The following is a 14,960-nucleotide window of genomic DNA, read 5'->3' as shown; positions in this document are numbered from 1 at the left end:
TCATGCAATTATCTGTACTTTCTACTTCTTACATTCAAAAAATAACCTTGTTACTCCTATTTCATTCCGATGTCGTCCCAATGTAGTTACCCGCGAGCAAATCTTTTTTTCGTAGGATGGTATAGGGCAAGTTCCGCCTTTTTCGCCTCTGAGAAGAAGGGCTAGAAGGGCTCTCCTTTAGATTGTGTTTCGATTTGTCCTAGCTGTTTGGGGGAGTTTAGGGTTAGGGTTAGAGTTATTTTTAGGGTTATGGTTAGTATAGGGTTAACCAATCAGAGGCGAATCAGAGGCGAAAAGGCGCTACTTTCCCCACCAACCTACGAAAAAAAGATTCGCTACCCGCGATAAGAATTGTATCCCTGGCCGCGGAAGCGCGCATGCATACAGTGAAAATATGTGATACTTCTCTATAATGCACACTGAATGAAGAATATACATGTTTCCTCTTTCCTATAGCAAAGGTTATAGACTGTATCTTCAACCTGCAAAAATGTGTATCCCCTCTTCATTGTACTAAAATGCTTCCATTTTCAATAGGCATAAATGCGGCTGAAACATATTTCTTTGGGGGTAGTTTTGAACAGTTTGAGTATCTATCAACTTCTACAGAAGTATTTTTAAACCCTAGTATCTATACTTCTACTTGAGTAATGAATGTGAATACTTTTGACATCTCTGGACGAGGCATGTGCCTGAAATGCCCAGTGTTAAGCAGTGACTCTAGTCTAATTTTCATCTTCGATATCATGATAGAATAGTCAAACATGTGCCCAGGGTTACCTTCTGAATTGGGGGCTTTCCATCTGTGGTTTAGTTTCACTCCAGAAGTACTAAGTTCAGCTGGCACATTTGGTGTAATGCGTGACTCATCCCTAAAGCCCGAGACATTTACCACATTATTCTACATTAACTATTAGAGGACCATGCTATTTGGACATAACTGCAGGACTCTGAAGTGTTGCAGGATGCTTTCAGAAATGTTGCAGCAGTGTTTCTTCAAAAGTGGTGCTGTGTAAATGAAAGACATTCAGGATACAGATGGTTCTTCAAAAAAGAGAAGGGGGGGGGGTCTCGCACTAAGAACAAAAGTAGACTTTGTAGTATGGAAACTTCAAAACCCTATATCCTTCATGTATGTTGATAGTAAAGTGTTTGGTGCTCAAAGCAGCTCATTCATTTCCATGCAATTTGAACATCCGTTTGTGTTTCCTTGTACAAGAGACAATGTTACTAAACACTTGAATAAATGGGGGAGAGAAGATATACACCTCATATTACATTATACTTGCTAATAAATACTAGTTGTAAATATTGAACTTATTGCTTATTATTTATTTGTGAGCCGTTCCAGTGTGTTGTAATATACATTAAAACGGTTGCTTACACATTCTCGCCATGTTTGCTAATATCATAAGATCTTAACAACTAATTCCGATGTCAATATGCTCGAAAGAATCAGAATTGATCTATGGCACACTTGTTGTGATTTGTGGATTCCAACGCATCATTAAATGCAATGTTCACATGAATCACACACCCTACTGGAATTCAGTATTAAACTGAAGCTGGGACACAAAGCTGACCTGGGTTGAACTGCACTACTTTAGATCCCTGCACACACATGGCTCTCGGTTAACCGAGAGCCATGTGTGCCATGTGTTACCTCGAGAGCCATGTGTTACCTCTCCCTTTCTCCCTCTCTCCTTCTCCTGACCCCCGGTCTCCCGCTCTCCTGGTCATCCTTTTCTCTAATTAACATGAGACACACGTGTGTTTGTGTATGCGTGCATGAGCGTCGTTAATGAAAACACAACAACAGACAATGTGTCAGAGCGAGTCACTCATCTATTGTTCCCTCTATTGATGCTAATCGACCGCTCAGGTTTCACCCTGGGCCACCTGAGGGCTCACTGCCATGAAGGTCACGTGAGGTCACACCCAAGGTCACGCCTAAGGTCACGCCTAAGGTCCCGCCTAAGGTAGCGCCTAAGGTCGCGCCCTCTAAACGTGAACCTCGGTTCCACCCTACGTACGAAGGACAATCCAATCTTCAGCGGGAGACGGTAGCCCGAGAGGCAAGGCCAAAGAGGAGGAGAAAGGAAAAGCGCTGTGATCTCATGGATACAGTGTACGGAGCGGTGGAGTGAGTGACAGAGAATGTGTTAGCAAGAAGGGAGGCTAAAGGAGGAGATTTCCAGATCTGCTGGTCTAACTGGAAAAGTCTGGAGGGGGCGTGGGCTCACAGGCACAGCTTGACAGGTGTGGTGAGAGACAGACAGCGATAGAGAGACACAGAGAGAAAGAGAGAGAGAAGGAGAGACAGCGCTGGAATTACAAGTGTTGCATCCTCCTCTTGGTGTCGAGGGAATCAAGTGTTGTCGGGCGGGTTAGTTTCAGCTGACCAGACTTCAACCATGTCACTAGGTCAAAGAGACACACAAAGTAAGTACGCTTAGGGTTGTTGATGTGGTTGTTCTGGTGTCGTGTTGTGTGTTTAATCCCACAGTAAACTCCCGTTTTGTGGTTTTGGCAAAATGTGCAGGAAATACTACGTTTGTGAGTCCAAATGGAGAGGGAGAGGAGAGAGAGATGGCTGAGCCCCCAAAGATTGAACTCTTTATAAAGGTAGGCCCCATATTAACCTCCAGATAAGCATACATTAATACTAATTCAAATGTATTAATAACTACTACCTCAAACACAGCTGTAGTTACAATAAGAACCCAAAATACTGTCATGTGAGAAGTTTCTATGGTTTTATTTTGTGCTTGTTCTTTGGCAGCATGATATACCGTAGCTAAAAAATGTCATTGAAATGTCAATGTCAGTTGTATCTCTAGCAGTATGGTAGCAGAATATTTGTTGCATTATTATTTGGTCGACTTTTCTTTAGATGTATTCAGTGGCAGTTCAATAGCATCATTATAAAACACATGTATTTTAATTGAGAGGAAGAGGGATAATCAACCACTCGTGTATGTTTTAAACGGCGGAAACACAGCCGTAACCAGGGTGGAACAAGACGACTGGCCAGTTTTACCTGCGTTTCCTTCTACAAAATACCTTACATGCCAATGTCTCAAAAACCTTTCAGGAGATTCAAAGATGACAGATTATGTAAATAGGTCTTGTTAATACATTGGGTGAAATGCTATGTATTAAGATAAATATTCATCTGTCTATTAGTCTATCTTTCGGCCAGTCGGTTTGTTTAGACCAGGAATAATGGCTTTGTCCGAGTTTATAGATGTTTTATTTTACGCAAAACAGAGTGCAGCGCATGGTCAAACATCAGCCATGCATAGTAGTGTGCTACCTAGTGACTAGTTACAAGGAAGTTGTGGAGGGAAAACAACACCCATATGCAGATCATCTGAAGGGTCGATGTTTACTTCCCCTTCAACTTCCGAGAACTGAAATGCACAGTACACAAGTACACTTAATGCAAAATACATTGAGCTAACTCCAGAAAGAATAGAAACTAAACTGATACACACAGGACATTGCTGGCAATCAGGCCTCCTTTTCCTGGGCTTTATGTACCCACCTGCATGAGCAATTAGCTTAAAGACACAAACAGCCACCGATTAATGAATTAACTCCAGGTAATAAACGAGAAGGGAAACCAAATTAGACCGGAAAGTTGGATTCACTGAACTTGGGAAACAAAACCAAGGAGCACACACAGACATAGATCTTAGGTTGTAGCCCCCACTGCTAATCATTCTTACACATTTGTACACCTCTGTCTGTCTGTCTGTCTGTCTGTCTGTCTGTCTGTCTGTCTGTCTGTCTGTCTGTCTGTCTGTCTGTCTGTCTGTCTGTCTGTCTGTCTGTCTGTCTGTCTGTCTGTCTGTCTGTCTGTGTGAGTGTGTCTGTGTGTGTGTGTGTGTGTGTGTGTGTGTGTGTGTGTGTGTGTGTGTGTGTGTGTGTGTGTGTGTGTGTGTGTGTGTGTGTGTGTGTGTGTGTGTGTGTGTGTGTGTGTGTGTGTTTGGGTATGTGTGTGCGTATGTGTGCATCAGGCGAGTGATGATTGTGCAGGTGTGGGAAACTGTCCGTTCAGTCAGAGGATCTTCATGATTCTCTGGTTGAAGGGTGCGACCTTCAGACTTACCACCGTGGACATGAAGTGAGTCAAGTGCCACTTCCACACATTCTCCAAAGGCTCCTCTTCACCACTCCTTCTTTCTCCGTCATCATTTATGTCTTAAAAATTGCAAGAAAAAACATCATGCCACAGACCAGGCCAGCATGAAACACACATAAAAAGTCACACACATTAGGAGCAATAATGATAGCAATGCTAATGTTTTTAAGCAATACTTCAATTGTTAGGGACTCCGTCCCTGGTGTTGCCATTACGTATTGCTTTCTCAATTTCTCCAACATTAATTCAGAAAAAATCTTTTCACATTAAACGCTGGGAAATTTCTTTAAAATACTGATCAAATTTTTTTGATTTACATAATTGTTTGACACCTAGTTTGACCTTGGGATTGAGATTTTTCCCTACTTACCTGGTGGTTAGGGAGATCTGTTTGCTGGTGTCTCGACCTTGGGTGTCTTGAAAGGCGCCTCTAAATTAAATGTATCATTATTATTATTATTATTAATCCTTCTCTGTTTCCGACGTCTTCCTCACAGGGCCCCTGAGGTTCTCAAGGACGTGGCCCCGGGCTCCCAGCCCCCGTTCCTCGTCTTCAACGGGGAAGTTCGCACGGACACCAACAAGATCGAGGAGTTCTTGGAGCAGGCGCTGTCACCGCCGCTGTGGGTTTAAACACACAACATGGACACGCTCTGGTCCATTGAGTTTCAGTCCTGCACTCAAACAAAGTGAACCATGACAGCTCTGAAAGCAAAACCTCACCAACTAATACCTTATGTTTCTCCTGGCAGCTACCCCAAACTGGCTTGCAGATACAAAGAGTCCAACACAGCTGGCGATGACATCTTTCTTAAATTCTCAGCGTACATCAAGAATCCAAACCCCGGACTGAACAACAGTAAGAGAAACGTAATCCTTACTGAGAAAGCATTTGGTTGGTGGCGTTTGACAGGCACAGACAGACCCCTCATTGTTGTAACCTAACCACGAGAGCCATGTGTTAACCTAACCACTCTGTTTTGATTTAACGTTCAAGGTAAAAAGGCAAAGGGGAAACAATGGGTCACTTTACTATTGAGGGACTTGAAGTGCTCTGTTTATTATTTTTGCGCGTTAAAAAATGTCTGTAGGATGATTAAAAAAAAGAACTGAAACAAGAGAAAGTAGTTCCTCAGGTCAACCTGAGCCCTAACGTAGCAAACAAGACACAACTCAGGCTACAGCCAACAGTTCTATTTCAGGCTACGCCTTCTGCAAGCTTTCTGCAAACATGCTGTAGAAAAGCCACCCACTGAGTTAACCAAATACAATATGAGACAACCACTACTTAGATGGTACACAACCTTTCAGTTTTTCTCTTGCTTTTGCAAGAGTAAAACTGAAAGGAATTGCTCTTGCTTTTCTGTGTAGCATGGAAATATACATGGAATAATAATAATGGGATGGATATGAACATAGTCACGGATACTTTTGTTTGTTACATTTGGGATGAAAGGCAATAATTGAACACCTAATACATAGCCTATTAGGCTATAAATAAATAACCTAAAGTCAAAAAGGCGTATTTAGTGAGAAATTGTATTTTAATTGTATTTTATCTAAAGGCGTATTTAGTGAGAAATTGTATTTTAATACATATTTGCTTCTCTTTCCAAATGAAAACAGTGCATTCAACACACTAGGTATACTAGTGTTGAAAGCCCAGTAGTGCTCAGGGATCACACTAGGTGGGGCTCAGGGATAACATTTAGTGTATGTTCAAAGAAGATGACTGAGGGATCCTCAATGTGCCTTTCAGTGCTGGAAAAAAAGTTCTTGAAAAGCTTGGCGAAACTGAACGACTACCTGCTGACCCCCCTCACTCACGAGCTGGAGAAGAACCCCAACGGAGGACGGTCCAGCCGGGCCTACCTGGATGGAGACGCCCTGACCCTGGCAGACTGCAACCTGCTCCCAAAGCTCAACATAGTCAAGGTCTGTAGAGGAAGCCCCATGGAGCACACTTTGACTCTCTGTCTCTTACTGCAATACAACTCTTACAGCTACTTCAGATAGCGAGCTCAAGTTATGATTTAACTCACGCATTCGAGTTTTGAAATACTTTTTTAGATTCATTTTTATGTGTATAGCCCTTAATGACAGTCACAGTCTCACAGCTTAACATGCCATGTCTTGATGATACCCCCTTAGCCCTAACCCCCAAGAGGGCAAGATGAAACTCTCTTTATTAGCAAGGAAGTAATCTTGAAAATGAACACAGTATTTGATAGCCCTCATTCCTTGCAATGGGTGAGATAATTTACATAAATAAAAAAACATTTTAAATAATTTAGTTAATAATAATGATTAGACACACAAAACATCTAGACAACTGATAATTTAGTGCCTACTTAAACACGCTTCCACACAATCAGAAACATACACATATTTAGATACAGACACTGTCACTCATCAACGCATTCAGCATCAGTCCAGATTACAGCAACAGCAGCTGCTTTGGCACCCCATAGGTCCCAATCAAAAGACTAAAGAGGGGGGTTCGGAATACCAATTTATATCTCTCTGTTGTGCTCTTTTACCCTCATCTTCAAACCTCTTTTTTCTATGATATATATTTATTTCTGAGGCGTCTCTGATCCTTTCCTCCAGACGGTGTGTATGAAGTACCGTGGCGTGGATATCAGTCAGATGAGCCTCCTGCCGGGTCTAACGCAGTACCTGGACAAGGCCTACAAGCAGGACCAGTTCTCCCACACCTGTCCGCCTGCCTCAGAGATCCTCTGGGCCTACCACACGGTGGCCAAGTACCTCAAAAAGTAGTCCGCCTGAGGGACTACCAGGTGGTCTAAGAGAAAGGCTAGCAAAAGCAGAATGATGTGCACTGAAAAAAGCACTGCAAATTTTTAGGAGAGATTAAGGGAGATCAAATAAGCTCATGTCCGATTCGCTGCTTTACAATTGGTTGATTTAAATCAATCAAGTGTCCAATAGCTATGATCCTATTAGTAATAGGGATTTTTGTTGTTTGCTGTTAAATAAATAGAAAATCTAGTTATATTTCTTAATCCATTGCTCATGTTATCATCTGGAAGTATATTGTACGATAAAAGAGAAGAAAGCATGATGACGACCGGATTGTTTGTATTAAACAGCATTTAGCTTTTTGATCTTGATGGAAGAAATAATGGAGGAAGAACACTCATTGACAACAATGTAGACGTTTAGGTCATCACTTATTTTATGAACACTAATATATATTTTTTTTTACTACCCATTCAAAGGTTTTTTGGCCATAGTTAGCCATGATTGCCCAGTCAGTGTACAAATATGTATGATATAGATGACCTTTTGCAGTGACTTTCAGCAATAAACATCCTGTGATTCAGAAAATGTGGCAATGTGTACGATTAAGCCACACCCAGTAAGTACGCAGGAGACTTTCAGAATTAGAATGACTCAGTCACATTAAACTCCACCGTGCAATACATTTTAACCAGTCTGAGCTCTTTTCTCCTGAGTTTCGAGTAGTCTTGAAACTCTTTAATGCGCTATCATCACACCTTCTGTGGTATGTCTGTGGATCTCTCTGTGGCGCGAATTGACTCAGCGTAGCGTAGCTCAGGGGGCCGTGAGTGGGAGGGGTTTGGGAGTGTCGACGGTAAGATGAGACATGCCCCCTGCAGGACGTTCTTGTAACAAAAAGAGGTACAGGCCGGCTAGCCAGCTTTTTTTGTTCTTGTAAAATATATCGGTTTATAAATGTGATTTCATTGATAACATAATTAAAATCTGTATCTATCAACATTACAGATATGTCTAGGTAATATGTCTGGGTATTGCAACTTTAATAATACTAACTTTGAGCATTGTTCAAAATTTGAAAAGGTATAGAGAAGTGTATGAATTAATAAAGAACATAAATGTATAAATGAACCGATCTTCCTGATTGATTATAAAGTGGCAACTAGCCTAGAATAATATTGACATGGTCTTTACAAGAAAGCACACACACACACACACACACACACACACACACACACACACACACACACACACACACACACACACACACACACACACACACAGAGACACACACACACACACAATATATATATATATATATATATATATATAACCTATATATATATATAGGTTATAATTGTGACTGGGCCTGCACGAACGCAGGGCCAGGACCTGGGGTTTTACCTAAGTAAACAGTAGGAAATTACATTGCGATTATCTAAAATGAGATGTGAAACTTGCAAACTTTACAAGGTTGCAGAACGGGTAAAGCTCTGCAATTACTGAACATGTGGCAAAGTCATGTGGTAGTCCCCCCAACGAAGTCTCCTATGTAGATTTCACTAGGTAACCAAATAACCAAATCAAATATTTATACATCCGTCTGTCCCTCTTATTGGCAGTGGCGCCAGACGAAGGTCAGCAATTGTATCAGGCTGGCCATGTTCCCCCCTTGGGGGCGACACTGCTATGCCTTCTGGAGATTTGTTGTCTATGTTGGTTTGGAATAGGTTTCTTCACGTTTGATGGATCCTCTGGGCCTACCACACGGTGGCCAAGTACCTCAAAAAGTAGTCCGCCTGAGGGACTATTGGTGGTCTAAGAGAAAGGCTAGCAAAAGCCGAATAATGTGCACTGAAAAAAACACAGCAAATTTTTAGGAGAGATTAAGGGAGATCAAATAAACTCATGTCCGATTCGCTGTTTTATAATTGGTTGATTCAAATCAATCAAGTGTTCAATAGCTATGAGCCAATTAGTAATAGGGATTTTGAGGCGCCACTGCTATGCCTTCTGGAGATTTGTTGTCTATAATGGTTTGGGATAGGTTTCTTCACGTTTGAATGGTGACCCCTTTAATACAATTCTTCCTCTCATAAATCTATCTATTTTGACATCTGAGCTAAGCATTCATTATATGTAGGCTATGTGAAATATCTGAACATTTCAATTGGATTGCAAAAAATTGCGAAAAGTTCTAAAATAGTGTTTCTGATGTATCTTCATATGATAAAAGATTACACTTTACAGTAGGGCACTGTGAAGATTATGTACCAACTGCCACAGAGAGATAAGTCAATGTCATTAAATGAATGAAATCATAGATCTGTTTGCTTAGGGTGGATTCTATTCAAATTGTCTCCAGGAAGGTGTCAAGTCAAAACACTTCATGTTTGCATTTGTGTGCTCTTTAAGTGAATTGAACACAATCATTAATGGATGTTATGTAAGCACTTTTATTAAAGTCAAAGACGCTTTTGCAATGAGGGACGGTGTTTGTTAACGAGACAACAGGCAGGCAGCACAAACACCACAGGGGGTGGATGGGGGAGGGGCAGGGCTAAGAGATGGCAGTTGAGAATAGTTGGGTCTCCCTGAGGCAGGATTTAAAACCGGGAGGGACTCTGAGTCTCTGATGTCTAGGGGAGGGAGTTCCAGAGCCGGGGAGCTGCCCTGGAGATGGCTCTGTCCCCAAAAACGGTGAAGTTTGGGCTTGGGGTGTGGAGAGAAGGCTGGCTGAGGTGGATGTGATGGACTGAGGGGGGTTGGTAGGGGGAGAGGATGTCACTGAGATATGGAGGAGCCAGTTTGGGAAGGGCTTTGTCGGATCTCGGAGTTGATACGGTGGGAAACAGGACACCATGCAGTGGAGGGACGATGTGGTGCCAGGATTTTTGGTGTGAGTTAGTGGTCGGATGCATTCTGGACCGGTTGGAGTTGAGTGATTGAACATTGATGCCAGAGACGCGAGTTGAACTAGTCAGGACAGTATGAGGTGATGATGTGGATCAGGGTGTCAGCAACAATGCATGTGAAGGAGGGCCTGATCTTTGCAATATTTTAAAGGTGGTAGAAAGGCAGGAGTCGATGTGAGAGAGAGGGGTGGCTTGTGGGGGGGATTTGGCGCTGAGGCATATCTGAATGTCATCAGCATATCAGTTGAATTCCAGGGTGAAATGGCGGAGAATCTGTCTGAGAGGGAGGATGTATATCTATGGAGGAATGGTCCAAGTACAGAGCCCTGGGGAACGCCTTGTGTGTCTGTGGATGAGACAGTGGAGTGGTTATGAATAGAGATGAAGTGTGATCTGTTTGAAAGGTAGAACCGGAGCCAGCTGGTCCTGGGTGCAGGGCCTTCAATACCAAGGTCTCCTATAGGCTAGTGAGCAAGATGTTGTGGCTCATGGCGTTGAAGCCGAAAGCTGCACTCTAGGTGGCGGAGGATGTCATTGAGTTCTTTGAGGGGTGTGGTTTCTGTGCTGTGGAGGGTCTGGAATCTGGACTGGAGGGTTATTGTGATCCAGGTCGGTTAGGAGTTGTCTGGCAGGGTTTTTGAGAGGAAGGGGCATTTGGAGATTGACGATAGTGGTTAAAGCAGGAAGGCTCAAGACCAGGTTTTTTGAGGATTGGGGTGACTGCAGCAGTTTTGAAAGCGGAGGGGACGGTTCAATGGGACAGTGAGGAATTTAAGAGGTTAGTGAGGTATTGGCATATGACAGGGAGGCAAGACTTCCGCAGGGAGGTGGGGAGGGGGCAAGGGAGCAGGTAGTGGACAGCAGATCTGAGAGATGGAGGGGATCGATAGATTCTTGATAGATAAGGATCATACGAGTAAAACAGTTAACTCCAGTGGATGTAAACAGAATCCAAAATTACAAAAGACCGGCCGACAAATATACGTGTTCATCTCGTTCCGACGAGAGAGGGGCGGGACTTTCCGTTACATGGTTTTGGGGGCGAGAGAGGGAGGGATTTCTGAAAGAAACATGCCGTTTTCGTTGGATGCTTCGGTTGTTTTGTTGAATTATTCGTAAAAAAAAAAACTCCATAATTATTTTCCCTGTCTTTGTTGTGATTATTAAGGTCAGGTTAATCGTTCTGAGGACTGTTAACCGGCATATACATCTCACAGGAATTACGAGACCGGAAACTGCGTTTTCTAAACCGGTATAACGCTATGATCTTCATGATCCTGCCCCCTCCGACAAGAGTGCAGGAATACGCATGGCATCTATTGGTTAACTCGAGGAAGTGGGCGGAGCAAAGAAAGTGACAGCATCTACATTGAACAACTTTGTATGCTAGCTTGCTAACTTTGTATTGACTCATGGTGTATTGAAAGTCTTTACCGGGCTGTCTATCTGTGGTCACGCGGACTAAAAGGTAACAACAGAGTCTTCGCAAAGGTTACCTTGAGGGTTGCATTTGTAGCATAGCATGCTATCGTTGTATTTGTGTTATTACTAAAATACATATGGCAATTTGGCTGAGCTCTGATATATGTTAGCATAGCTAGTACTGTGCCCAGACAGTCAGCTGGTATAGGAGCTCCTACTGCCAACAAAACTACCGAGAAGGAAAGCAACCAACTATGTGCTACTCGTCAACCCGTTTCTCTTGCGACCTATGTACGAACACCGGCTAGTCGGACTAAAACAACAAGACACTGGTCCAGCGCCACCATCTCGGTCAAGCTGGAGTATGTTGCTCCACTGTTAATGTGTCACTCACGGCACGTTTAGAGATCTCTAAGGACGTTTAAACGTTGTGTATCTCAGTGGGTGACGACGATCACAACCAAACCAGGTTTGAACCTCTTGTCTGATAGGATGAACTGCCAGGATGGCGAGCAAGGGGAGCTCTGTGGGTGGACGAGTTCGGTAAGTAACGTTAACTGTAGGCAACCAGAGTACTGCATTAGGATCATGACTAGTCTTTTCTCAACAGTGTGAGCTGCAATCAAATACATATGGATTTCGTTGGTTTATTCGCTACATTGCTGTATCTTTACAGGTTTGGGCAAACAGCAGAAGTGAACTTAAAGCCAGGGTGCAGATGTTTGTGGAGGAGAGGATGCAGACAACTATGGTGTGTAATGTTTTGATGTACATTGAATCATTTTGGACAATGTATGTCATCCATATTGCACAGCAGCTATAGGAAACGGAACAACTCAACCACAACAATTGTAGTAGAATGTTTTGGTGTTTACAGTCACTTGTGTGATAGTTGGTGCATCCCAAAAAAGAATGACAGGTTCTATATCGATGTTGTATTCCTCAAAATACACAAGTCATAGAAAAGGAGAGGAATAGTTTGTACACATTAAGAAAGGAAAACCTCTCCAGCATGCCATTAGAAACACCCATTTTCTTAATACAAATTATAGCTATGTCATTATGACAATTGAGTTTATGGCCATGAGGATTTTTCAAGACAAGCTTGTCCCTGTAACCTCCTGCCCCCTATATGGTTGTCTTCCTGTGACCGGTCTCTCACTGGATCTGGTCTTGTCCTCGCAGCTCACCGGCGTGCTGATTGGAGCGGCGGTGGCTGTGTCTCTGATTGGCCTGGTGATCCTCTTCCTCTACAGAAGACACAAGCTGGCCCGTGGGTCTCCCTCTCTCTATATATAATGTCCATTTTGTTTTTTGCTGTCTGCTTAAATTAGCCGGTGACAGCGGTGGTAAAGACGTAGTTCGCAGGGCTGTCTGTTGCCTACGACAGTGGCCGTTGTGGGCTACACAAGTGACGTACCGGCGCATACCTCCATGGAGCTATGCAGCGGAAATGTGCCTACAATTGCAAAAGCAAAGCAGCAAAGGCTCTTTCTTGTTGTTTTCTTGATGTAGGTGAGCGGCAGCCTGGTGTGCCCCATTACCGCTTCAGGAAAAGGGACAAAGTGCTCTTCTACGGAAGGAAGATCATGCGAAAGGTAGATTTGCTACACTCTCTTTCTCTCTTGTCCTCAGAAGATGCATTTTAAGCTTTTTTATTTGTCATCCCTTATTGTAGCATTATTTTGTTTGCTTGTCAATGCTTGTTTGATGAAAGAACGGTCCAAATGCATTGCTCAAGCCGTCTGCTGATCAAATTATGAATAAATTATTTGGCTGATTTGCATATTGTTTTTTATGTAGCTTCTGATCTATGCTTCCCTCTACTACGTCTCATGTAAACAGCTGTGCGGAGGACTCTTCTGGGCTTTTCCTATTTTCCGCTGAATGTGTGTTTTCTTTTGTGACGCAGGTTCAGACGCTGTCCGCCACGACCCCCGGTGCCACGACCTCCACGTCTAAGCAACCTCAGCGCATACGCAAAAGGACCAAAGTGCTTAGCATAGCTCGCAAGTATGTTCCTCGTAGCCACACCTTGGGCTCGTCCGGCCTCGTGTGTACGTGAATCCACAAGATCTTGTGTGTGATATGTGTGCGTGTTGTTTTGACAGAATCCTCCGAATTCGCAAGGATCCACCCACTCTACAGCCCAAGGAGCCCCCTCCCTCCCTCCTGGAAGCCGACCTCACAGAGTTTGACGTTCAAAGCTCCAACCTACCGTCAGAGGTCCTCTATATGCTGAAGAATGTCAGGTAAGTGTGTGTGTGTGTGTGTGTGTGTGTGTGTGTGTGTGTGTGTGTGTGTGTGTGTGTGTGTGTGTGTGTGTGTGTGTGTGTGTGTGTGTGTGTGTGTGTGTGTGTGTGACTGTGGACATTGATCCTAGAAGGAGGGGACTGATTGGTTTGTGCTCTCTCTGCTGTCGCTCTCTCTCTTCAACTCCCAAATCGTACCTAAAGCACCTTTTTAAGTGACTTGATATAAAATAGCCTATACTGATCTTTCACAAGTGAACGTTCTGCATCATCACTCATCCATGACACGTGAACCTGTTTGTGTGTGTTTAGTTAATTTATGATGTTGATCCTATTCTAGTTGGCCTAGTATCAAACATATTTTTAAAGGTGAACTAATGGTAATAATTGCATCAAGTCCAAAATTGAACATAGCCAAACCTAAAAAGTGAAATGCTTTCCACCCTTATGTGTAGGATTTGGTGAATAACAACGCAATGCATTTTGTTTTTCCCCCATGATGTTTAAAGAGTGCTGGGTCACTTTGAGAAGCCTCTTTTCCTGGAGCTCTGTCGTCACATGGTGTTGATTGAGCTGCAGGAGGGGGAGGAGCTTTGTCGACCGGGAGACGATGACGACAGCATCTATGTTGTCCAAGATGGCCGCCTGGAGCTCCTCATTCATGAGAACGTATGTAGACGTGAAAAATCTTAATTCTTCTTCATTCTTTTTCACAGCTTTCAAACGTTTTTGGAAATAACTTTATGCATGCAAGTATAATAAATAAATAAATTAGTTAATGAATGAATAAACATTTTGGATTATTCCAATTCAGAAACAGGAAAAGCATCCCTTGCTCATGGGGGACATTTGAACAAAATGCAGAAGTGTGTCTTCCCTCATTAGGCACAAATGCTTGATCTATACACTGCAGACCACAAACCACTAATCCACAGGCATTCATTATCTGACATAAAGCCTAACGCGTATTAAAGCCACCATGTGATGTCAATTAAACACACATTTACTGCCCTGCATTCACTGCACTATCCTTGGAGCCATCCAGGGATCATCGTAATAGGTGCTTTTCTGTTTGGTTTGGCCCAGGATGGCACAGAGCCCGTGGTGAAGGAGGTTCTTCCTGGTGACAGTGTGCACAGTCTGCTGAGCATCCTGGACATCATCACGGTGAGACTCTTCTCCCTCAGCGTCTGCACACCCCAGCCACTGCCCTGCCTCTTCCACTTTGACCCTTTGACCTGTTCTCTGAGACTTAAGCTGCTTCATATTCCAATTGTCTCCAGACCACTATCTTTCTAATTGGATAGTGTGACTATTTCGTTGGGGTTGGGGGCGGATGCGTAGACTTGGAGAACTGCAAATCAAGGAACAGGGGAACATTTGTTATTTTTCTGACCCAATTTAACTTGGCGGTCGTAGCGCGTCACAGACGACACATCACCCGTGAGGCTGATTTTCTAA

The 14,960-nt window shown here is 43.2% G+C and overlaps 2 protein-coding genes and 1 long non-coding RNA gene across 6 annotated transcripts in view; 2 read left to right on the top strand and 1 right to left on the bottom strand.

The window, feature by feature from the left end:
- The first annotated feature begins 2,152 nt into the window (after window positions 1–2,152).
- clic3 (chloride intracellular channel 3) lies at window positions 2,153–7,601 on the top strand. Its single transcript, XM_060050207.1, has 7 exons — window positions 2,153–2,442; window positions 2,543–2,625; window positions 4,023–4,129; window positions 4,645–4,770; window positions 4,900–5,006; window positions 5,907–6,082; window positions 6,758–7,601. Exons 1-7 carry the CDS (start codon window positions 2,415–2,417, stop codon window positions 6,926–6,928), a joined length of 798 nt encoding a protein of 265 aa, XP_059906190.1. The 5' UTR covers window positions 2,153–2,414; the 3' UTR covers window positions 6,929–7,601.
- LOC132456048 (uncharacterized) lies at window positions 2,735–4,554 on the bottom strand. The gene is made up of 2 exons (XR_009525374.1): window positions 4,518–4,554; window positions 2,735–4,206 (listed from the first exon to the last, which is right to left on the bottom strand). It is a non-coding gene; the product is annotated as an uncharacterized LOC132456048 (long non-coding RNA).
- Window positions 7,602–11,149: 3,548 nt separating the features above from the next.
- LOC132456046 (patatin-like phospholipase domain-containing protein 7) overlaps window positions 11,150–14,960 on the top strand; it is a 32,867-nt gene continuing 29,056 nt past the window's right edge. Inside the window, exons 1-9 of one of the 4 annotated variants that reach the window (XM_060050204.1) lie at window positions 11,150–11,293; window positions 11,739–11,790; window positions 11,924–11,998; window positions 12,433–12,520; window positions 12,763–12,845; window positions 13,160–13,260; window positions 13,359–13,499; window positions 14,009–14,168; window positions 14,586–14,666. In XM_060050204.1, coding sequence (XP_059906187.1) covers window positions 11,740–11,790; window positions 11,924–11,998; window positions 12,433–12,520; window positions 12,763–12,845; window positions 13,160–13,260; window positions 13,359–13,499; window positions 14,009–14,168; window positions 14,586–14,666 — 780 coding nt within the window. In that variant the 5' untranslated portion in view covers window positions 11,150–11,293; window position 11,739. Of the gene's footprint in view, window positions 11,791–11,923; window positions 11,999–12,432; window positions 12,521–12,762; window positions 12,846–13,159; window positions 13,261–13,358; window positions 13,500–14,008; window positions 14,169–14,585; window positions 14,667–14,960 lie in introns of all 4 variants that reach the window. The other 3 variants (XM_060050205.1, XM_060050206.1, XM_060050202.1) reach the window with 3 other exon arrangements.

This window comes from Gadus macrocephalus, chromosome 4 (genome assembly GCF_031168955.1).
Source record: "Gadus macrocephalus chromosome 4, ASM3116895v1".
In the NCBI taxonomy this organism is placed as follows: Eukaryota; Metazoa; Chordata; class Actinopteri; order Gadiformes; family Gadidae; genus Gadus; species Gadus macrocephalus.
This window is presented reverse-complemented; position numbering and strand designations above follow the sequence as displayed.

What these genes read in the sequence shown, in the direction of transcription:
- clic3 (XM_060050207.1), top strand. Translation starts at nt 2,415, where the DNA reads ATGTCACTAGGTCAAAGAGACACACAAA. An exon ending in AGGTCAAAGAGACACACAAA is followed by an intron (nt 2,443 to 2,542) that starts GTAAGTACGCTT and finishes CAAAATGTGCAG; the next exon opens with GAAATACTACGTTTGTGAGT. An exon ending in AGATTGAACTCTTTATAAAG is followed by an intron (nt 2,626 to 4,022) that starts GTAGGCCCCATA and finishes TGTGTGCATCAG; the next exon opens with GCGAGTGATGATTGTGCAGG.